Source organism: Lissotriton helveticus, chromosome 2_1, assembly GCF_964261635.1.
Source record: "Lissotriton helveticus chromosome 2_1, aLisHel1.1, whole genome shotgun sequence".
Classification (NCBI taxonomy): domain Eukaryota; kingdom Metazoa; phylum Chordata; class Amphibia; order Caudata; family Salamandridae; genus Lissotriton; species Lissotriton helveticus.
Genome location: NC_136059.1, coordinates 149,753,733 through 149,778,376, shown reverse-complemented (window position 1 = coordinate 149,778,376; position 24,644 = coordinate 149,753,733). Strand labels below are relative to the sequence as shown.

The 24,644-nt window shown below is 44.5% G+C and overlaps 1 protein-coding gene across 2 annotated transcripts in view; it reads right to left on the bottom strand.

Moving 5' to 3' along the window:
* Positions 1-1,988: 1,988 nt before the first annotated feature.
* The window catches only part of LOC144817816 (endonuclease domain-containing 1 protein-like), a 97,984-nt gene continuing 75,328 nt past the window's right edge, over positions 1,989-24,644 (bottom strand). For both annotated transcript variants that reach the window (XM_078674648.1, XM_078674647.1), the window contains exons 2-3: positions 5,752-6,064; positions 1,989-3,635 (exon numbers count right to left, since the gene is read on the bottom strand). In XM_078674648.1, coding sequence (XP_078530774.1) covers positions 3,081-3,635; positions 5,752-6,039 — 843 coding nt within the window. In that variant the 5' untranslated portion in view covers positions 6,040-6,064 and the 3' untranslated portion in view covers positions 1,989-3,080. The remainder of the gene's footprint in view (positions 3,636-5,751; positions 6,065-24,644) is intronic.

The window sequence follows — 24,644 nt, the reverse complement described above, 5'->3', positions numbered from 1 at the left end:
ACACACAATTCCACTCCACAAGACAAAATATCAAACTGTATATTTACATTCCCTGGCAAACAATCCCACTCTACATTATTTCAGTACAATAAATACCACATAATTACTATCCACATAATTCCACAAACACACTTCGCCACATAATTCCACAACACAAATCATGGACAAGAGGCGTGTACTAATGTCAGGGAGGAAACTGCAGTGCCATTGTCCTCTTAGGGTATGCTGTAGTGCAATGCCCTTCCACTAGCGTGTTGGGAGCATTGCTGTATTATAGCCCCTCTGGTGTGACATAGTGGCATAGTTGCCACTAAGATTTTGTGCTGCAGTGAACTGCATATTCTGCGGTAACTTCAGGAATGCTGCTCATGCCCTTTCTTAAAATGCCTCCACCCTTATCAGAGATGAATCCACAATGGCGCGCGCACACACACACACCGCACCCCTGCCACAAGCACACAAAAATACACCAGACTTAATGCCTTTGTCAGTGCTTGTTTATTAATATGTGAGCACATCATTCAGCGCAGTTGCAAGGCAGCTTTGAAGCAAGTAGGAAAGAATCCCAAAGTCCTAAATACAAATGATGACATTGGCGCCTTATCAAGCTATTATATTTACATTCATTTAAAAGATTGTTTTGCTCTGAACATAAACCCTTTTATGAGGAGGAGAAATGTTTTTGCAAACAAAATATATTTTTAAATTTCACTGTATGTTTTGGCCATTTCAGTTTCTGAATCTTAATCAAAAGATTATTACCACTTTAGTAAGACTATACATGGGCAATAAGTGACTAGATTCATATCAACATATGAATCACATTATCATGTTATATACATGCTCCTCTGTGGTAAAAATCGTCCTTTTGAGGTTGCAAAAAGAAAAATTTGGAATCAATTAATCTGAAAGATGCCTCTAATATCGTATTATGAATGGCGTTTAGAAACATAACTGTAAAAGAGCACACAAGGGATTTCCTGGCAGCCAATCGAATCCCTAGTACATTTCAAGATGGCGGCTCTCATATACACATCTCTTTAGGCCGATAGCCCGGTTACCTGAGGTTTCCTCCTAGCAGGACTCCAGTCAGGATTGGGATGACTCACCAGTCTCTGCCTCTCTAGTCTTGAGGCCTCCAGAGGAAATTGTGTTTTGAGTACATGACGTGTCGTCATGCCAAAGCCCCGTGTGATACTTTCGTTCTGACCAGGTCACCATTTTATAAATCTTCGTGTCTGGGATATTTTCAGTGTGATATAGGACATCCCCTGGCACCATGGATTGTATTTTGGGCAGCTTTCCACTGTAGCTAGCTGGTTGTCAGCATCCCTCCTTACTTTGCCTGGTGGCTAAACTGTTCCTGTTGGAGCAGGACAAAGGCTGATTTGCATGTGACTGGTTCATGTCTGGGCAAAAAAAAATGCTGTCAATTTGTTTTGTATTCCTCCATGTGCAGCTGCGGTCACTGCAGGTAAGAGTGGTTGGGCCAGGTGGGGGGGAATTCGAGAGACGACCTTGAGGGAAAATTATTTATTTACTTAATTAATTGTCCCTTGTGGTCGTCTCTCAGAATCCCTAACCCCCCTCAGCGTGCCCCAATATTCTTTTCTGCAGCAGCTGTCCATGTGATGCCCTAAGTGCGATGGGTATGCCCAGGTCTGGATCCCCTGCTCACTGTGCCACTGGAACTAAGCTGCACTTTAAACCTGTATAGGCCAAGACCGAACTGGGCTGCCTGTGTTCCATTTTAACCTTTTCGACGCTGATGACGGAACCGCTCCGTCATCAGCCGCGGTGGCCCTGTGCTGATGACGGAGCGGTTCCGTCATGGCCCGCCCAACAAGCCTGCGCGGCGCGTTCTATTGAGCGGGCGGGGCCATGACGGAACCGCTCCGTCATCAGCACAGCTCACCCGAGGCTGGTGACGGAGCGGTTCCGTCACCAGCGTGTGAGCGCCCCGCAGCCCCCCTGCCCCCTTAGCGCTGCGGCGGAATAGCCGCCGCAGCGAAGGTGTTAAACGTGACCTGGAGTGGACTGTTCCTAATGGAGAAGACCAAAGCTGATTTGCAAATGGCTGGTTCCAAGGTCACATGGTGGGCAAAGAAAGATTGACCAGCATGCAGCCCTGACAAGCATCCCCCCACCCACTTCTTTGTGTTCCTTTCCAGCTATCAGGTTGCAGGGTCTCCTTTGCATATCACCTGCCTCTGTATAGAGCTTAGGTGTCAGATCTCCTCTCATCTGTTTAGAGCTTTGGTGTCATAGTTACTCTCACTGTATAGGGCTTTGATGTCTCATATCCTCGTATCTGCATAGGGCTTTGGAGTCATAGTTCCTCTCTCTGCATAGGACTTTGGTGTCAGATCTCCTCTCTCTGTATGAGGCTTTGGTGTCATATATCCTCTCATCTGCATAGGGCTTTGGCGGCATTATTTGAGAGGAGCGGGAGATGGACTGTGCATTCCATGCATTATTTCCTAGGAGTGGTGTGTGCGTCTTCTTGTTGGGCTTGGGTTATGTTTATAGCAGATCCAGCATCACCAGTGAGGCGTGGTGGGTTTGGGGAGGATACTATATCCAAAACAAACTCACTATGTTTCCAATCGGTATCTATTATATCTGTCATCTCATTTTTTTTATACATTTAACTATTTTAAGGCAAGGAACAGTGGTAGATGTATTTCTTCTATGTTTGTTCTCCATTATATGAGTTTTTGCCTTGAATGCATGTGCCTACAGGGTGAGCTGTACACCAGGGAGGAGCTTACACAGATAATATCCCCATAGCTGGTGGGTCTGTGGTCCTTTCAGTGGAGAGAAGAGGCTTCTAATAGGATTCTGAACTGTGATAGACACTGACTAGCATAGGATATAGATCACATGGCAGCCCAGGTATCCCTGTTCTACTGGGATCAGTGGGTCCCCAGGATGATTTTGATCATTGATTGATTAGAACCCACTTTGTTAGGATTAATAACATCTGTAAATCAAGCATTCATTTATTGATCTCCCACTAGCAATATAATTTGCAAAAGAGAAATGGGTGCCAAGAAAAGCAAAGAAGGCAATTTGAAATCTTAAGAGGAGTCGGGGATTAGAACTTTTTTGGGGCAATCATGATGGAAGAGATGGACACCTCTCCCTGTTGATTGCTTGATCTGTGCCTCAAGGTTTTCTATGGTGATATTTTCAACTTTATTTTGACTACTGTTCTCAGCAATGACAGCCCAGGCTTTCACCGTACGGTTTTCCATAGTACAACAGGCAGCAGCCCAGATGTAGCCAGGTACATTGACTCTCCTGGCTATGAAGTTGTTCCCAGGGATCGCCCCCACAATGGCGTATGTTCTGGTGCAGCCTTGAGCTCGGCGTCTTATTGTGTCCTCTTCATATTCTCTCCATGCCCCCTGGTTGAGTACTCTGTTCTGTGGCACAACATTGGTCAAGGTGAAGGTGGCCTTCGAGTCGCACTCGCTGTTATGGTGCAGGCTTGGGTTGATGTGTCCTCGGTCATACATGTTTGAGGCAGATTCGTAATCAGCATTTACTGCCTGGTTCATTCGAAGCAGCTTCCTATTAATTTGTGTAAATCGCTCCTCTTCCATTGTTTCAGGGTATGAATGGCCAACAAGCTGTAAAATAGAAAAGTTACAAAAGTTGTTACTACCGGTCTCTGAATCTGTTTTATCTTTCATCAGCTACTAATATTCCTTCTTAAAAAAAACATTCCTTTAAAGTGCTGCTTCAGCAAGGAGATTTGAGACTAAGAGCAAGATGGAATGGGCATCAATTAGGGATTCATCTTGGTACCCTTCTTGCTACCTTTCTTCAGCCTCCACTGTAGAAATTAGGAGGTTATGGGTGGGTCGGGTGGGACAAGAAGTCAACCCTGTGATGTCATCAGGGGGGCAGAGAACTTGTGATGTCAGTTCTGTTACCCCAGGCATTTTGTTGAGTTAACAACCATGAATGATGGAGAACCAGCAAGGAAAGGCAGCTCAGTGCAAATAATGAGGACATGCCTGGGCTTCCTCAGTGACTGAATTCAACTGGCAGAGTCAGAGTGATTGGCGGCACAAGGCATTTGTAGACTTCAAGGGTCCTTCAAGAGCATGAATGCTGCTTTATTTCACTGTCTATGGGTATTTATGGACTGGGATCCTGCACTCTTACATTATGAGGCATTCGCATTTAAGGTTTTAGATAGAGGTCTCATTGCATCTGTTTCATTTAATTTGTTCTGGGCAGTTTTCTTCCAGTATTATCTCCTCCTCCCTCTTCAGTCCAGTTTCCCTTATTTAAATATTTATTATTCATGTTTATCTTCCACACTTTCTCGTTGTTCATGGTTTTATATAGTGCAGAACTAGGCCCAAGTGCATTAGAGAGCTTTATGTGACCATGTATCTCTATCTCTACTTAATTCGTTTCTGACGGATAGAGACCAAGAAGTAGAAATAGGTAATTTGGTATCTGCCTCTTTTCGACTGTTGTTCTCTTAGCACTTCACTTTTCAATTTGTATGTCACTCTCCTGGCACAACTAATTAAATCCTTTGGATATGCCATGGTGTTGTTTGTTGATGACACTCAAATTATTATCTTACTTACTAGTAACATTCATGACACAGCATCAAGATTTCACAATTGTATGCAACAGATCAGCAACTGGATGTTGAAGAACTGCCTGAAATTGAGCTCAGGGAAGAATGAGGTCTTGTTTTTTGGATCCAATGTGTCCTTCTGGTCACCTAATTGGTGGCCTCAAGAACTTGTGAATCTTCCTTGTCCATCAATAAAAGCTAAGACTCGAGAAGTCATCTTTGGCACATCCCTGTCCTTCAGCATCAAGTTAATACCGTTACTTCAGCTACGTATTATACACTACAAATGCTTACAAAATGTTTTATTTTTTTACTTCAGGCTTTATACATATAAAATCAAATCACTAGATTACATAGCACAGTTTTGTGAAGCACAGGGACATTCATTTATTTACCCAAGACCACCGGATGCTGAAACGTGCCAGAGACTTAAGCCTGGTTCCCCAGTTTCAAGGTGGCCACCTGTAGCCGTTGAGCCACATCTGCTCCCCTCCTCCTCCTGGAGTTTGTTTTCCTCTTCAGGTGGTAAGAGACTCTGCCAAGGTTTCAGTGGTGGTCCTGTAAAGTAAGTGACATCTGGACTGTGCTAAAAGAGGAGGGCCCGCCTGACACCATATCTATCCTCGCCAGGTCTTCAAAGATAAGTGTTCCCATCTACAAGGAACACTTGAATACACAGGAATCACTCTATTTTGTGATACTTAAAATGGGGCAGTAGAAAAGAGAAGAGGGCGGGTAAGAATACTGCCATTTGGAAACTATCCTGGGATGGCCCTCCTCTGGCTCAGGCCATAATATTAAGACTCATGAAATGCCTTAATGTGGAGTTATAGAAGGTCCTCACCTGGGGCTCTATCATCCATTCAGTTCTTACACTCCTTGTAGCTTCGTAGATGGTTGTTCATGATTTCATAGAAAAGCAATTTCTTGGAATACCATTGCTGAGAAATCATTTCACCTAAACTGTTTAATAGAAACTTGATGGATGAATGGCATTTACCATTTCATAGAAACCGACTCATAGAATGTCTTCTATTTCGAAACTGGCTTGCACATGCATATTTTTTAAGGTCTGACCTCCCCTGACTCAACCATAACATGAAGACTCGTGAAATGCCTTAATGTGGATTATAGAAGGTCCTCACCTGGGGCTCTATCATCCATTCAGTTCTGACACTCTTCTCAGCTTCGTAAATATATGCAGAATATGTTGGAATGCGGTTCCTTCTGTCATACATTGTGGCAAACCGATACATATTCTCAAACCGCTGGCAAATCCTTGCTCCACCGTGTGGTATGATGCCAGTTGGCTCTTTGCCTTTGTAGAAGAAACGAGCACAATCTCTTTTTGTAAATCCATTCTCAAGTAATACTTTAGCATCCGCCAGAGCGTAGCAGCTCAGCGCTAGCGGGAGCAGTGCGATGTGGAACATGATGAAACTGGTGACAATCGTCTCCCTGAAAGAAAATATAACAAGTATCAGCTTATCAATTCAAAAGATGCCAATATGATCTAGATGTATTGTTTTTCATTATTGGTTCTGCCCAGAAGATCCATTAAGGCCAAATGCTATTGTGGTGAACCCTCCAATAAAACATGACACATTCATGGAGAAGGCATGAAGTCTTTATTCCTCACACCCACCCAGTAACCAAGACAGCCCTCTCAGTTTCACGGCTCCATGCCAATTGGTGAAACAGCCACTACAGGTGGACCCAGCTTTTCATTTTTTAGCCATATTTGAGCAACCACTAATAAAGGTGATACCCGGGTACCTCGAGGCATTTTTATTCTTAACCCCTTCCATGCTGATGACGGCCCCCGGCCGTCATGCACCACGGTGGGCGTGTGCTGATGACGGCTGGGGGCCGTCATGAACCCGCCCACTCATTAAAAGCGCCGCACAGGCACAGAATCGCGGCCGCGCCCAAGGGGTTAATGTCTATTCTTTTTATTCTACTAGAGTGGGTGAGGGTCTAACAAAAGAAACAATTGTGTTTCTAGTGCAGACAGTGATGATTTGCGAATGTCTGATGGCATCAACCAAAAGCATTGGGAGAGGGTACCCATTAGTGTGTATTATATGCAGACGTAGACAGTCAGGGAGGTGCAAAAAACCCTTCGATTGGGAAAACCAGGAAAGTAACCAGGACACAATTAGGATAATCACTGCGTAAAACAGTCGGTTAGTGAAGGTTAGAAAGATCTTGATTAAGAAGATGGAATTAGAAAAATATATATATATATCAGGGCAATAATTTGAGCAGGTCCAAAAGAATTTAAGGTAAAAGCAAAGGTTTGAGAGATTATTTGGTGAGAAGTAATTTTGACACCAGAAGTGAAAAGAAAATTTGGCTGGGAGAAAAACCGGTGGAGTTTTTCTCACAGAAATGATGCAAAGCATGTAACATAGTCCACAGAAATCCAAGTATGAAGTCCCACATGTTGCTAAAGTATGGGATACGAACAAATGTATAACATGCTAAAAGGATTGTGTTTTATGTATAGATTGCACATTTCAGATAAAAACGGATCTTGAAACCATGTTTGTGCTATTACTAAGAAAGATCCGAAATGGCGGTCACCTGTGAACAAGGCTCGCGCAGACAAACCAAAGTGCGTTTGGTTCATATCCCAATAAATGTGACTATTGGATGTCACCTGTACCCGAGTCTCAGATGTGTTCTAAGGTGATACACGGAGGGTCTGCTATATAGTAGTGAAAGTAATAAGGGAAAATGATACCTAAACTGGATATAGACTAAAGATATGTTCCTAAAATATAATTGGTATACTAAAATGATAAAGACAAGCAAATTAATCTGAATCACTCCACAAAATCATTTACCTGCATGCATCTTCTCTAAGGGGGCATATTTACAAGGGCTTTATCTCCACTTTTTTGGCTTAAACAACCAAAAAAGCAGAGATAAATCTATCACCCTATTTACAAGAGGGTGCTAACATGCATAATCGCATGTTAGCACCCTTTTACCCAACGCTTCCCTTTGCATCTCTAATGAGATGCAAAGTGGGCGTCACTGGGCGTACCCGGATAGACAATCTTGCAAATATCGCTGATGTTCACATCGCAATATTTACAAGGCTGACCCAGCAATTTAGCACAGCTGTTTTCTCCAAAAACTAACGTCTGCTAAAATGCAGACTTCCCTATCCCCAACATTGGGGTGGATTATGCTGATACGACACAGTGGGTCGTATCAGCAAGGTTATCGCTGTTTTGCAGGGAACATCACTAGAAAACCAGCAATGTTCCCCGCAAAAGGGCGATAACCTCGCCATCTCTGGAATTTTTATCACCCTGGAGAAATGCGTTGTTAATGCCGCGCTACCAGGGCGATAAATTCGAGAGATAGCCTGCGATAATATAATTATCGCTAAGCACGGCCAGCGATGATTATCACTGGCCGTTGATAATATGCCGCTAAGTTTGTTTACAACTTTACAAATGTTACTCCTATTGGCCAAAGCATTCATGGTAAGGTAACTTTATGACAGCGCAATCCCAGCCTTGGGACTGGCTTGCTCAACCACCCCACGGTAAAATCTTACTAACATTCCACCAACTTTTTACTTCTGCAGAATTTCCACTTATTTGTTCTACAACAAGAGGCGGTTCGACCTAAGACATTGTCTTCATCATGTCTCAGATGTTGAATCTGCCCTGGATTTCCGAACCATGGCCCTGTTGACATTGTGAGTGTGGCAACTTTTTGGATTCTCTTGCTTAGCAGGTATATTTCGAGAAGCAGCCTTGAGTGATATCCAGTTCTCTGACAACCCATGTTTTCATCGCTGTGGGTCACAACTTAAACAAGCATTGGCATAGCCAATAGGTCTCGCTTTTGGGACCTTATAAGTATTTAGTTATGCATTAACTGTTGCATGGCTAAACAGTTATAAGGTCCCTAATGGCTAGGCCAATGCCCTGGTTTTGTGTTCACATGAGGTGGGAGGAAGCAGACATAGGGTGCAAGGAGTAGTCTTGTGTTCCCATGGGGTGGGGAGAGGTGGGAGGAAGCCGACATGGGGTGCAGGGTGGAGTCTTGTATTCAAATGGGGCGAGGAGAGGTGGGAGGAAGTAGACATGGGGTGCAGTGTGGGTCTTGTGTTCACATGGGGTGGGAGGAAGCAGACATGGGGTGCAGGGTGGGGTCTTGTGTTCACATGGGGTGGGAGGAAGCGGACATGGGGTGCAGTTTGGAGTCTTGTGTTCCCATGGGGTGTGGAGAGATGGGAGGAAGCCGACTTGGGGTGCAGGGTGGAGTCTTGTGTTCCCATGGGTTGGGGAGAGGTGGGAGGAAGCAGACATGGGGTGCAGGGTCTTGTTCACAGGCAAGGTTATAAAGAAGAGCTCCGACACTGGAGCAAAGATGCTCAGCAGAGCAACAGATACGGTGCAGCCCCATCCTGCCAGGGCTGTGAAATTGCGGCTGTCCGGTGACTGTGATGTGGGATGGGACTCCTGGGAGAGGTGCTAATAGGTAATGTAAGGGTGTGGGGTCGGAGCCACGAGGCCACGTATGTAGATATTCGGCAGTATAAACTTGGCTCACGAGCATTTTGTTTTGAGAGCCTTTCGTTCCTTCACTTTACATAAAACGTCTCCATAACTGGAAGCCTTGCAGCCCTCGAAATGCACACTATGTAAATACAAGAAAAGCTCTACTCTAAAGATTAACTGGTGGAAGGGTGTAGAGACAAAGACATAAAAGAAGGACTAGACAAAGGTAAACATGACGCAGTTAAAAATGACAACGGACCAGAGAGGGAGCATGTCTGCAAGGAGTTCTGCCTCCTGATTGGCTGTTTAAATAGAAACCAGCCGACGCGGGAATCGAAACTAGTGGTGCGCGCGCACACCAGAGGAGCGGGGCAAGGGAGCGCGAAGACGCCGAGACGAGGTAGGGGATGTGTGTGTAAGTGCCGGGGGTTCTCTGCTATGTGTGTGCGTGCGTGTGTGTATGCGGGCGTGTGTGTATGCGGGAGGGGAGGGGGTTCTGTATGTATGTATGTGTGTGTGTATGGGGGGGGCTGTATGTGTGTTGTGAAGCGGAGCGCGTGACCTGATCCTGGCAGGCTGCTGCTGCGTGCTTGCTGCTGCGTGCGCGTGACAGTCTGTTGTCCTCTCCGGCTCCCCTTGAGTCCTTGAAAGCCGGAATGATGACAATAGTCTCGCTCTGCGACTGCAGGCCTTTGGCCTGCAATCGCAGGGCGAGACCTAAAAAAGTGAAGCGTTAGGAAAGGGTAACCGGGTGGCTGAGTGTCGAGTGTTGTGGTAAGACCAAAGAAGAGAGCCTAGAAAGCGATCACAGGCTTCTTAAATGCAGCAACCAACTGAATACATTCTTTAAATCACTCTATATATCTCCTTAACTAGGCTTGGGTGATCAGTCGAGGCTCTTTTTTATTTTTTATGCACACTCAAAAATAAATAACATCATCAATCACAACCATAATTGAATTTGAGATATATTGTCTAATTTAGAAGGCCATTCATAAGAACAACCCTCCATATGGAGCAGGCCCACTTACTCTGATTGACTTAGAGTACTGGGACGCAGACACACATTAATCCTAGAAGTTCTAAACCTCAGTCTCACTAAAACGGTTTCTCTCAAGGTCAGCTGCCTCACTTCAAACTCTCTTCCCTCTGATTTAAGAACATTAACCCTTCTTGCAAGAAACAGTTCAAGACTCATTTTTGCAAAGAATTCGTAAACTAAGGATGGCCTGAATGATTTAAACTGCTTCTCTGGAACTCACCATTGTTTTACTGCAAAGCAGCAAAACACCTAATTATTTATTAATAATTAAATATCATGGGAGCAAGTGGAGTTCTCTCAAGTGTAAAGGCGATGTGGCAGTGATGTGGGATGTTGAGGACGAGTCTGGCTAATGCATTTTGAATGTTCTGCAGTTTCTTGAGGATTTTCTGCGTGATGCCTGCATAGAGTGCTTTACCGTACTCGAGTCTGTTGCTGATGAACGCATGGATGATGGTCTTTCTGGACTTGGTGGAGATCCACCTGAAAATTTGACGAAGCAGACGAAGTGTGAGAAAGCATCCTGAAGAGATGACGTTGATCTGATGGTTCATGGTGAGCGAGGATTCCAGTATGATGCGGAGGTTTTGTGTTTGGTCCGTGGGTGTGGGGAAGCTCCTAGTGTGGTGAGCCATGAGGAGTTGTCCCAAGCAGAGGGGGTGGGGCCCAGGCAGTCTTGTCTGAGTTTAGCTTCAGGCAGCTGTCTCTCATCCAGGTGGCAACAGCCTTCAACCCGTCGTGGAAGTTGCTCCTGGCAACTGTTGGTTTGTTGGTGAGGGAGAGGATCAGCTGGGTGTCATCGGTGTAGGAGACAATGTTGAGTCTGTGGTTCCTGACGATGGCTGCAAGCACGGCCATGTAGACATTGAAGAGAGTGGGGCTCATGGAAGAGCCGTGGGCACTCCGCAGGTGATCTCTATGGGTCCTGAGAGGAATGCTAGTAGTCTTATTCTCGGTGTTCGACTGGATCCATTCCAGGTTCTTGGTGCGGATGCTGGTGCCGTGGAGTCTTGTGCATAGGGTGCAGTGGGAGACGATGTCGAAGGCGGCTGAGAGGTCCAGGAGGATGAGGGCTGCTGTTTCGCCTCGGTCGAGGATGGAGCAGATATAGTCTGTAGCTGTGAGGAGGGAGGTCTCAGTGCTGTGGTTGTTCCAGTAGCCGGATTGGGAGAGGTCCAGGACATGGTTGGCTTCTATGAACGCCAAGAGTTGGACATTGATGGCTTTCTAAATGGCTTTGGCTGGGAAGAGGAGCAGGGAGGTGGGTCTGAAGTTCTTGAGGTCCATCTGGTCAGCGGAAGGCTTCCTCTGCAGGGGGTTAATCTTGATGTGTTTCCAGTCTTCAGGGAAGGTGATTATCTTGATGGAGCAGTTAATGGTTTGGCGATGGAGGTGGTGACTCTGTGGAAGATGTGGTGTGGGCAGAGGTACGAGGGGGCTCCAGAGTTGATGCTTAACATGATCTAGAGGGTGTCGTCCACAGTGAGGGGGGTCCAGTTGAGCAGGATTTGGTGGGGTGCGGTGTCGTTGGGTGTGGTGGTGGGAGTTTGGGATGTTGAAGCTGTTGTAGATCTGCTTGATCTTGTGGTAAAAGAAGGTGCCAAGCTTGTTGCAGAGGTCTTGGAAGGATGGGGTGTCTGTAGTCTTGGTGTAGGCTTGGCGAACTCCTTGACTACAGCAAAGAGTTCTTTGCTGTTGTTTGCGTTCACATTAATTATATCTTGAATGGACGTTTTCTTTGTTATTTTGAGGAGGATGTGGTGTGCAGTGATGGCGAATTTGAAGGCTCCATGGGCTTCTAGGGTTTTTGTTGCTCCTCCATCTCTTTTCGAGCCATATGCAGGTGTGGCTAAACTCTTGAAGGATGGGAGTGAACCAGCCTGCTTTCTTGGAGTGTTGTTTGCCCAGGGCCTTCTTGAGGGAAGCCAAAGTCTGTAGATGAGGGTGCCACAGAGGGTGGTGTTTGGGTTGGTCTAGATCTGGAAGTGGAGGTGCTCCATGTTGGTCGTTGCATCATCTGAGTGGCTGGTCAGGCGGAAGGCGATTTTGTAAATGATGGTGAAGCCTCCCAATGGTTGGTTGGTGCGGTCCTTGCGAATTATCTTGCAGCCATCAGGGATGACGGTGGCGATGTCCGGGGCTGAGGTGGGGTTAATCCAGGTTTCTGTGAGGAAGGCATTGTCGGGGGAGACAGGGTTGAGTAGGTTCCAGATCTCTATGGCATATTGGTGGAGAGAGTGAGTGTTGAGTAGGATACAGCTGAGGTGGTATCTTCAGCTGAACATGGTTACCCAAGGACATCTCACCACCTTCCTCAGCAAAACTCCTCCACCAACAGCAGTGACAGCAGGAGACGGCATGGAGGGTGCTGACTTCATAGCTGTGGAGGGTCCAAGAACCAGGGTCCATGGTGCTGGGCGCAGTCCAGACATGCCGCAGCACAGCCGTCGCTTTTAAGTAGTATACAGAGGAAGGCTGGACATCTGGGAGGCGGGAAATGTGGGGAGCGAGAAAGGGGCACTGGAGAGGGCAGGCCAAGAGGGTCACAGCAACAGGGCAACAGCTGAGAAAAAAATGCCCAAAAGTGGCAGACAGGCAGAAGTGGCACAGGACAGTGAAATGGAGGAAGAGAGAGGAAACAGGAAGAAGGTAGAGCAGAGAGACAGAGGGTAGTGCAACAGCAGAACAGAGATTATCTACCATTGGACCACAAGGGATGAGGTGCTGGAGGTAGCCTGTGGGTGGAGGAGGGCCTCCCCTTATAAGTCCCTGGTGATTGGCAGGTAAAAGAGTCACCAGGGCCTGAAGCACAATTTGTGCCACCCTGAGTGACCCATGTAAACCTATGACAGCAGGCATGCCATTGCAGACTGTAGGAGCAGTACAAACTGCTCCAGTTCTACTTTAGCCTCACCATGTGCTGCAGAAGCCCATGTTTTGGGTAGCAATGCACTTTAAAAGAACCTTGGAATGAAATTAAAACGTGTGGCAAGATCACAGCACTATCTTTAAGTTGTGCTAGTCACTCCTAAGGTAGACCTCCTGAGCCAAGGAGGCATGGTGAATTATATTAAAGGTGTGGACATATAAGTGCAAGCTACATATAAGTGTAAGGTTTGTGGTCCTATAGTGGCCTTTTTCATTAAAGGCTACTATAAGTGATCAGGAGCCGTAGGCTAACATGGACTGGCACCTGGGCATTCCAAGGTTGCCAACTTCATTTTGGTTCTGCTACAGAATGTCATGTTTGGTATCAAACACATTGTTTCATTAAACCTGACTTCAATCCGAAGCCAGATTTAATATGACATGCACTCAGGTGACTACCTTAGAGGTTGCCCGCCTTGTTGCCCCAAAATGTCCTATACCCCAACTGACAGCCTGCAGCTGCTGCCGCCAAGACAGGATTCAGACTCTGCAATGAAGTGCGAACACTCCCAGGAGTCCAAAACAAAGGTCTGTCTGGGTAGGAGGTTTCACCTCCCAACCTGGCAGGATGGCTAGCGAAGTGGAACATCAAGGCAGCGAGCTTCAAAGGGATCTTTTTATATGCAAGTAACTGCCCCCAAGTACATTTGCACCTGGACAGGTGGGAAAATTATACAGTTAGGAGGCGTACACCCACACTAGGCTAGCCATTGCCATTGAAAAAGCTTTATTTGAGTTATAATCTCATAAAAGCACAAACATACATTTTAAAATTCATACATTTTAAAATACATTGCAATTAGAATTCATATATCATACATAAAAATACATTTTAAGCAGTTGTGCTAGCTTTAACAAGGGAATATTTGAAATGTATTGTAAAATTTCAATTCATATTGGGAGATAAAGCCCTCCGCCTAATGGACCATGCCCACCCCAAATACTTTGCTGTTCCCAACACAATGGGCATGTCAGTGGAGGTACAAATAATTCTCAACCCCTCAACACCACTGGGCACCCCAAGGTTTCTACAGACTGGGGCCAACCATACCCTCCTTGGGTTCGCATAGGCCTCACACAAAAATAAGAAGTGAGCTATGCTTTCGTTGGGGGCACCACACACCGGACAACATAAGGTATTAGTACTCCTCCACCTACCCGTCAATGACCTCAGGGGGAGAGAACCTGACCTTAACTGGAAAAATAACTTCCTATCCATCCGGACAGTAATACTGTCCCAGTACTTTTCTAGTAAAGGTCTTGTTTTGATTTCCAGAAATCTGCCCCCCATTGTTTCCGATTGTGTACTCCTCCAGAGCCTTTCTTCTATATAATCCCTAGGCTAGCCTCACCTCTAGGGTGGGATACCTGGTCTGTACAGTTGAAGATGGGTTCTGCCATTTTGAAAAGTGGCAAAATAGAGGGTTCTGGGTAGAAAGGGTGACACCCCCGCACCCCACTCCCCGAGATATGGTCACCTCTGGGTCAGATTAACTGCTGGAGCTAGTAGCCCACTCGCAACTTGTCCCCACATGCATAGTGCCCCTAAATCTAGGAATTAGGAGGCACCACCGGCAACAACTTACACCCAAGGATAAAGAAGAGACCTGCACAAAGCAAAGGTGCAAAACTCAGCACCTCTGGAAACCATTCTCCAACTGCACGAATTTGACTCACCCTAGACCAGACACCGGTTCCAAAGTCAGGAGGAACTTCTCTGAGCACCAACGGCAAATTCCTTGGACTACAGATGAACAGAAACCCAATGCATCAATTTACTTAATTGTGGTTTAATTAAGTTGCGTTGAACGGTGTTACCAACCCTGGCAAGATCCACTTAGCAACTGCCAAAACAATATTACAAACCACTACATATATGTCACAACCTAGCAACAGTTGCTAGGCTACAAGTTACTGCCTAATCATATTTATATTACATTATATGTAACAAGAGGTATTAGTCCCCTGCATTCCGCATGCTCCGATACCAAAGAACCACTGGCCATGAGGCCCGCCAAGGGATCTCCCAAAAGTAAATGGTCCAGTTCATTGTGGGAACCATAGTCTTGACCTCAAGTAAGTATGAGGCTGGAGCACGTCAAAGTAACTGAACGCTGTGTTTGCCGATGCCAAGGTTTGTTGGTGGCCAGCAAGGCTATTACCAACCTTGCTCGAAGCTGCACCTCGAGGAAATCCTGCAACACCTTCAACCACCCACCTCAGTGGCTCCGTTGGTGAGCCACCTCCAAGTGGTAAGTACAGCATCCTCAGTTACCAAGTTCAGTACCAAGTTCAGCCAGGATCACTGTGCACCCGGGCCGCTTGAGCCAGGTATAGTTGTACTGCCTGGTGAATATTGGTACAGGGACCCACACCAGCTTAACCTCCAGTGGGTTCCCTAGAACTCGACCTGCAAGTGTCCAAGTGTCACAAGTGCGTTTTTCTAGCAACTGTGGCTCCTGTTTTCAGCACCAGGTGACCGATTGTCAGCAGCTGTTTTCTCCATTGACCACAATGTTAAAGTTTGATGCTTGTACAGTGTATTGATTTATTCTTTATTCTAAAATCCATAACTTTAGTATCTGATTCGTATCTGATTGTGCTCGTTTTGGTGTCTAAATTTATATGAAAATCTGCTCTATTTTTTATAAATTGGTGTTGGATTTCTTTTGAGTCATGTTAATTGCTTGTTGTTCATGTTGGTATTCTAATTTATTTAACACATGTTCCTCTAGTAAAGCCTGACTGATCTGTGCCACACTACAAGGACTGAGTTAGGGATGTATTATTGTGAATCAAATGGATCCGGTTTGGGGCATTGTGAGAGTATTGCATAGTGAGACCCAACCAGCCCTGCTGCATAATACTCCATTTTCCTAAAGTGTTCTTCATCGAATCTTAGATTTTTGCATTGCTGTGCATTGAGAGATTTTGAGACCCAAACTTACAGTACAAAAGAGAAACACCCAGATTTATCAACCTTTCACGCAACGCAGTACAGCAATACACCTTGGTGCACTGAGCTGCTTGAAAGGGAGAGGGAAGGAATACAACATATTTACAAGCATATGGAGCAGTCCAGTCCTCTTCTTGGAGCGGCTCACAATGTGCTGCCATGCACCAACACAGGCAGCCTTGCGCCGTGGTGCAAGGGTTGCCTGCGGTGCAGGCAGGATTGTTTTTGTACAGGAAGAGACACCTTGCTGCACAAAAAGCATCCTTTGAGTCCTTTTCCTCTTTCTAAATGTGCTGCACAATGAAGCCATGTAGAAGGAGGAAACAATGAGTAGAATTAGACATATTTACGACTCACTGTAAATCCAGGAATGCACAAAAATCCATGGGAGGCTGTGTGGGAGCACTGCTGCTGCACACATGGAACACCTCCTTGAAGCAGAGTAACGCAAGGCAATGACCTGCGCTGACTTACGTTACTCCAGATTCACCAAGCACCACAGGGCCATGCAAGGTGGCCTTGCATTGTTTGGTAAATCTGACTTTATTGTTGTGATACCTTGCCGTATGCAGGGGCAATGCAAAACTGTGAGAACTCTGCCCGGAGTATCTAGCCCAGCATTCAAAGGATATTATCTGGAAAGTCAGTGTTAGACCTATCAGCCTTAGGGTGGACTTCACCCAGAAGTTTTCCCCATTTACCTCCTCTTTTTGCTTATTCGTTTGTTGGCCTTAGGACTCTGGGCACTTTACCACTGCTGACCAGTGCTAAAGTGCATGTGCTTCACCCCTAAACATGGTAACATTGACATGTACACAATTGTCATATTTAATTAACATGTAAGTTCCTTGGAAAGTGGAATATCATATACCCAGGGACTGTAAATTAAATGCTACTAGTGGGCATGCAGCAGTGATTGTGCCACTCACACAAGTAGCCCTTTAAACATGTCTCAGGCCTGCTACTGCAGAGCCTGTGTGTGCAATTTCACTGCCACTTCGACATTTCTAAGCCCTTTACCAAGTCTTACACTCTTGTTTTCTGACACATAAGTCACCCCTAAGGTAGGTCCTAGGTAGCCCATAGAGCCGGGTGCTGTGTAAGTAAAGGGTAGTACATGCACTTTTAAGTTTTTAATGTCCTGGTAGTGAAAAACTCCCAAACTCGTTTTTCACTACTGTGAGGCCTGCTCCTCCCCTCGTATAGGTTAACATTGGGAATTCCTTAATACCATTTTAAGCTGTAATTCCTGATTAGGAAGGAGTAGCTCTGTCATGTTTGATATCTTTGGAATGTTAATAATAAATCCTCTTTACTAGTAAGGTTAGATTTAACATTTCTATTTTAGAAATGCCACTTTTAGAAATTGGACATTTCTCTGCAGCCTGTCTTTAATACGGGAAACATCCTTTCCCCTGCAGTCTTTACAATGACCAGCCATTACAATGAAAACACGACCCAGCCTGCGACATTACCACGTGTTATTTACCAGGCAAGTTGCTACAACAACTTGCTGTAGGGGACACATTGTTAGACTGGTGTTGGATTTTTGAGTCCAAAACTTTCCCTACTGTTGTGTACACTGGAGTTGGAATAGTAATTTCTACTGTTCCAAAGTCCAGTGCCTTCTAAAGGAAGTCATTGTAATGACTTACATGCTAAAGTATAGTATTGTAACGTAGCAGGCGGGGTAGTGACTGTGTTGTAAAGGCATGTGGGGTAGATGCATGTGGGGTTCCATCACACAACCCTAAAATATACATCTGGGGAGTTTGATAGCTTCACTTTATGCATTCCCTCTAGAAAGCCACAAACACAGGAAGAGTGTCAATCTGCATTCTGATGGCTCATCCTGGACAGGATGCGAGGGAGGAGCTGGCACTTACACTTGAATGGGGAGAGTCCTGTCCCCACACAAAGGAATGATTACCACCAACAGATAGTCTGGAGTCAGGGCTGGGAAGAAAGGACTTTAGTGCATTTCAAAGACTCTTCTTTGACATCACCTGACTTCAAAGGCACAACTGGGTTTAAGCACTGGGTCTCTGACCCCCTCAAATAAGACACTTCTGGACCTATAACCAATCTATCTCATAAGAACTGCTGTGCTCCATCAAGGACTGACACTCTGTGGGACTGCTGATCTGGAAAACGTGTTTTTCCACTATGCTGCTCTGTTGCCTTTTGCTCTCTGACCCTACTGAGAGAGAGCTGGACTCTGCCTTGCAACCAAAGTGATCCCCAAGTGCTTGTTGCCTTGCCTCCTGTTGCTTAAGACTCAGGGCTGTCAAAGTATTACCCCTGCTCCAAACGTTGCCCCAGAGACTTGCACCAGTGAAATCGATGCATCTCCTGTCTGCTGTAAGTAGAACCTTAACAACACTACTGGGTTTAGGCTCCCAACAGTAAGGCCAAGCCTTTTGAAACTAAATAACAAGAAAAGATGCCAATACTGAGAATTAGTTTTAGCAGATTACCTTCTCACTATTTGAACTGAAACAAAAAGTGATGTGGACTATTTTTTCTGTCTGATTTAATCAGATTATATTAATTTATTCAACATCATGTGTTTTTAGGAAATTTTTACATACTTTTTCATTTTTTGGTAGCAACAATGAAACATTAAAAAATTATACAAAATGCAGATCCAAAAAACCTCAAGAGCATTTTCACATTCAACTGAACAATTTACATACCTTCATTCATACCTACTCCACACATTCATCCTACACAAAACATAAATATTTACAATAGTTCAATTTTTGATATATACAACATTGTTTAGTTGCTATAAAGAAATACATTCCGACGAGTTTTCTTTTCATGATAAATTTCAAAGGTTTCTAATTGCGAAACTTTTATGGCTGGAAAAAGGGGGGTCTACGCGTTTCGAACTCAGAACAATTATAGAGTTATCATCAGGACCAAAATAAATAAAGGTGCATAAGAATAAAGAATCACCCCCTGGAAGACCTATTGTAGCATCACAAGGTAGTCTTACGGAACATTTATTGATCTATGTTGATTTCTTTTTGTTACCCTTTGTACAAACATTGAAATCTTTCAAACGGGACACTACAGACTTTCTGGAGAAATTGTCATTTTTGAAATGGCAGGAAGGCTATACGATGTTGGTATTAGACATCAAAAGTCTCTATACATCGATAAAACATGATGATGGCCTGGAAGCCATGAGACATTTTTTGGACCAACGTTCGTTGAAATTCACTCTACACAGTACCATGATATTAGAGTTTGCTCATTTTTGCCTATTTTATAACATCTTTCTTTTTCAGTCCCAGTTATACAAACAATTGTCGGGCACGGCAATGGGCACCTGCTTCGCCCCCAGCTACGCAAACCTTTTCATTGGCTGGTGGGAGGAGCAGGTGGCCTGGGGGGCTATCAACGCGTCCTGGTCTGAGAAAGTGATAAGTTGGCATCGTTTTATTGACGACTTATTTATCATTTGGAATGGCACCCCTGAATCAGCCAGAGAATACATTGAGATTCTCAATCAGAATAAGGTCAATCTTGAATTTTCAGGAGAAGTGAGCGAGACATCTGTGAATTATCTAGATGTGAATATCTTCATTGAGGGCGGAGAACTTAAAAGTAGGTTATTCCGCAAGGCGACTGCCGGTAATTCTGTACTGGTACCGAACAGCAGTCATACTTCCAATCTTATTCGAAGTATCCCCTATGGGGAGCTCTTGAGGAATAAAAGAAATTGTACTGATGACAAGGAATTTCAAATTGCAGCCACACAAAGTTTAGAACGCTTTAAAATCAGGGGGTACAGCTCAGGCATACTATCGAATGCCTATGAAAGAGCAAATACCATAAATCGGGAGAACCTGTTCAAGAAGAAGGACATGAAAATCAACCAGAGTTCTGGGAACAGGTTCCGATTTATTACCACCTATTCTAGAAATGCCTCTTTTCTCAAAAAAACCTTGAAGAAAAGTTGGCATATTCTACAGAATGATGAGTGTTTGGCAGCAGATCTTCCTTCCAATCCTTTAATCACGTTCAGGAAGTCAAGATCTATAAAAAATGAGTTGGTCCAGAGTTATCAGACAGATATTCCCAAATCCCCATTTGGTGCGATGCAAGGTTTCTTCCCTTGTGGGAAATGCAAAGCCTGCAAATCTAGCAAAAGGGTGCTGTCCTATGACATTCCTAAGGCAGGCTTGCGGAGAAAGATCAACAAGTTCCTCACCTGCACCACACCTTACAGTATTTACTGCCTCTCTTGTCCCTGCGGCCTACGATATGTAGGGAGTACTGTCCACCCCATGAAAATAAGGATATTGGAACATATGAGAGTGATCGCAAACTTAGATGAGACATATCCTGTTGCACGTCATTTTAACCAAGTTCACCAACGCAACAGGGATCTTCTTAGCTACTTTGGCCTAGATCATGTTCCCAATAATCCCAGAGGGGGGGATAGACTCATCAAGCTTCGCAGATTAGAGTCTAGGTACATCATTGATTTACAAACAAAGATGCCTGGGGGACTCAATATGCATGAAGAACTTGCAGTACACTTAGAAGAATAATTTTCTGTCTGTATATAATGCAATTATTCTCTGTCCGTATTGAATGTAAATGTCTTCAGACTGAAATTAATTTTGTCTCCACATTGCTATATGAACTATACTGGTTGATTATGTGATTAGACCTATGCACAGTTAGTTCTATATTTGCTATTTGCTTTCCCTAGATTATTAATGTATACGCTCCATTATATGTTGTGGTTGTGGATGTCTGGAATATTTCCTGCTCTTGAGGGTATGCCCATCTGTGGGCTTGATTGATGGGATCACGATTTGGTTATTCATAGTGTTGGATCTGTAGTTGCTTTTTATTTATTTAGCTCTACACGTTGATCCTCCGATAAACAACACTAGATAGAGGCATGTTAAGATGGCGCTCAGGTTTTTCCTCTTTTTTGGAGCATTGTTTGTCCTATGCCGATTTCCACACACACTGTTTAAATTTTGATTTGTGTGATGCTTCGGTAAACATAGACGAAGGTTATGACCGAAACGCGTCTGTTTGCTGGTTGCTGTGTTTGTCTCGTAATAAACAGATTCAAATGGCCCCCGCGAGTGCTTTATTCCTGTGGATGACTATCTGCTTGGGAGTGGAGAGCGGTAATATTTATATATATATATTAACTTTCAGCACTTTATATTTATAGTATGTTTTCACTGTCCATCACAAAGTCACGTGGTGAGATCACAAATGAAAAAAAGAGTGTGTGCATTATTTAAAGTGTCCTTTACTGCATGTCCGCTATGTGATCAAGGGCAGTTCCTGCCCGAAACGCGTCGTGCCTATCTTGACCTGAGATGGATAATAAACTACCCCTGTAACACTCGATGAGCTGCGTGGTGGTCCGTGATTTTTCTGTGGTCGTAACCGTTCTAAGCAGAAACTGACCCATATATATATATATTCACTGAAAAAACCATAGGTTATAGACCATATATAGTTAGGAATTAGCATTTAAAAAACCTTATTTTACTCACACAAAACCATTGAAATTCCATATATAGTTAGTTGCACTAACTATATATCGCGCACCCGCAATCCACTGCTGATGATGTCACATATTACATCATTCATGACATGGTCAGTGACATCACTGATGACATCACTGATGACATCTCAAATGACATCACTGATGACATCACTGATGACATCTCAAATGACATCACTGATGACATCACTGATGACATCATCCAGTGTCTGTGTGTTTCTGTAAAGTTTGAATATGTTTGATATATTGAAGAATGAGTGGATGTATAAGTGTCTGGATGAAGGATTTAGTAAGTGCGTGACTGACTGTATGAGTGAGTGAATAAATGTGTCGTACTAAATGCATGGGTTAGTGACTAAACTGTCTGAATGTGTGCATCAGTATGTCTGTTGTGATGTAAACTGCTGCATGTGTTGATCATTAGCTATACGAGAGGCTATATGTGTTATTGATTGGTTGCCCAAGTATTTGTATGGGAGATTGAGTTTGTGTGGGGGTGGCTGGGAGGTGTGTGACTCTGTGCATAGATGTGTGAGCAGTTGATTCACTAGGTGTATGAGTTCAAGAGTGCATGTGGAAAAAGCTACATGGGCGGTTGACTGTGTGCATGAGTGTATTGATGAGTGAATGGATATCTCAATGCTACATGTCATAGTAAGTACATATGTAAAACACAGTACATGTGAGAGTTGGCATATATAAATAACTGTGCATGAGAGCCACTGAATGTGTGAGTGGCTGTATGGATCATTGTGAACTTGTATCAGGGATTGTATAAGAGAGTAAATATGTGTTAGTATATGTTTGAATAAGTAAGGTGTGTATAACTGTATAGTTGAGGAAATGGAGGTGAGATTGTTTCTTTGCATGACTGACTAGGTGTGTGAGTAACTCCATGGATGAGTGACAGTGTGTGAGTGTCTGTATACACTGAGTGTATCTAAGGTTACATTAGAGTCTGAAGAGGTTTATCGTATTAGCACAAGAATGATGTCAAATGAGATGTCATCAGTGATGTCATCAGTGATGTCATTTGAGATGTCATCAGTGATGTCATCAGTGATGTCACTGACCATGTCATGAATGATGTAATATGTGACATCATCAGCAGTGGATTGCGGGTGCGCGATATATAGTTAGTGCAACTAACTATATATGGAATTTCAATGGTTTTGTGTGAGTAAAATAAGGTTTTTCAAATGCTAATTCCTAACTATATATGGTCTATAACCTATGGTTTTTTTCAGTGAATTTTCAAGGTTTTTTAAATGCTAATTCCTAACTATATATGGTCTCTAACCTATGGTTTTTTCAGTGAATTTCAATGGTTTTTTAATAGCAAATATCATAAGCTGTGGAATGTCAAGTACGTGGTAAGTAAAAACATTTTCGTGTTTATGCACACTGATCTGCTTTGAATGCTGCCCCCCCACCTCATTTCTATTACGAGTACTCTCTCTTTGCAGATAGTGAAGGGTAGTTAACGCAGGCCTTTGCCCCCGTTGTAATCCGTCGTGCCTGCTTCTCTCTCCATTTGATTCATTGTTATCCAGGCATTTACTGTTTTAGAATTGGTTCGCTTTGGTTCATTCTCTATTTACAAACAAGCACAGAGTCGCAATACTCTGTTTAGTCTTTGCAGATAGTGAAAAATCGTGTAAAAAAAACAAAAGGAATCGAGCAAAATCAGTAGGCCACTAATGGGATCTCTTTTTGACCTCGCTAAAATAGAAACATTAGGAACAACCCCTCATGAGAAATACGAAACTAGTGAGATGAGCTGAGCTCCACGCCATGATGGCTGCAAGACAGCTCGGCTCCGCCACCCATCCCGCCCAAAATAACGATAAACTCTATGCAAATATTACAAATATATACAACACACCAGCAAAGTAACAGGGTTAAACGTTTTATTAAATAACTATTTACATAACTATTTTATACTTTTTGTTGCCCGATCCGGCTAGCTCAATCGATCAAGCATGAAACTCATGCACTCTGATAGTTCAAAGTTTTGAGGAGTGCTTGTTACACTGTCTGAAGGTTATTTGCACCTGCTACAGCTTCACTATTCTCAATGTAAGTGAGGGCTGTTTGAGGACGTGACTGCATTTGAAAACAATGTGATGCGGTGCCTCCCTGAACCGCTTGACAGAGGCCCCCGAGGGACGGTGTGATGGCGCGGACTGGGAGGGGGCGCTTGGCTCCTGCCCCCTCCCCAAGTCTTGTTGCCCTGGTGTGGCCTGAGATCGCCCCCGACATAGGCGGCCGGCTCCCGGGGTCAAGCGGAACTTTTTGCCTTTTGGTGACTCTTCCATTCTTGACCTTGTCCCACAATCCGTTTGACCTGAAGACACGCTGTAGTGGGGCGCCCCTTTACCGTTTCAGTTGCCATTCCGCCCGCTTTTGCTACACTGTGCCTCTTCCGCTATTCAGCTGTTTACTGCCCGCTCTTGCGACTACAGCGTTTCGCTCACCATGTAGTTGAGTTGCTCCTGCTCTTGCGGTGCAGCGATAGGCGGCTGCCACAGGACTCTCAAAATGGCGGCCGGCTCTTCAGATTTGGGCGTGGTCCACTAAAATGGCCCTGCGACACCTTGGAACTCGGACGCTTGTCTGCTAGGGCTTGGGCTCCATTCTCGAAAGCGTCCCCTCAGCCTTGAAGATTCTACAAAAGTCTTGGGGGCCCCCGACTCCCGCAGGCTTCTGGTGGGGAGCGGCTGCCATGATTGCTCGTGGAATGGCCACGACGGAGCTACGAGATGATGGTGCTCTCATGCTGACGCCAGCTTCAGTCTGAAACATCCAGAAACACTGTAGACTACCAATTCGATCAGTTCCGGTAGCGCCCCAACGTGACCCGGTAGAGAAGAACTTGCCCTCCCCTCTTTGACTGATGGTTCTTGTTGCCTGTCCCTTCTGTTGTCATTTAACAGAACTATTTAGCCTGCTGAAAGGGGTTGTGTTCCGACCGCTGGTTGGTGGAGACATTTTGACTATATTCTGGACTTGCGTTGTCGCGTAATGCGTCATAT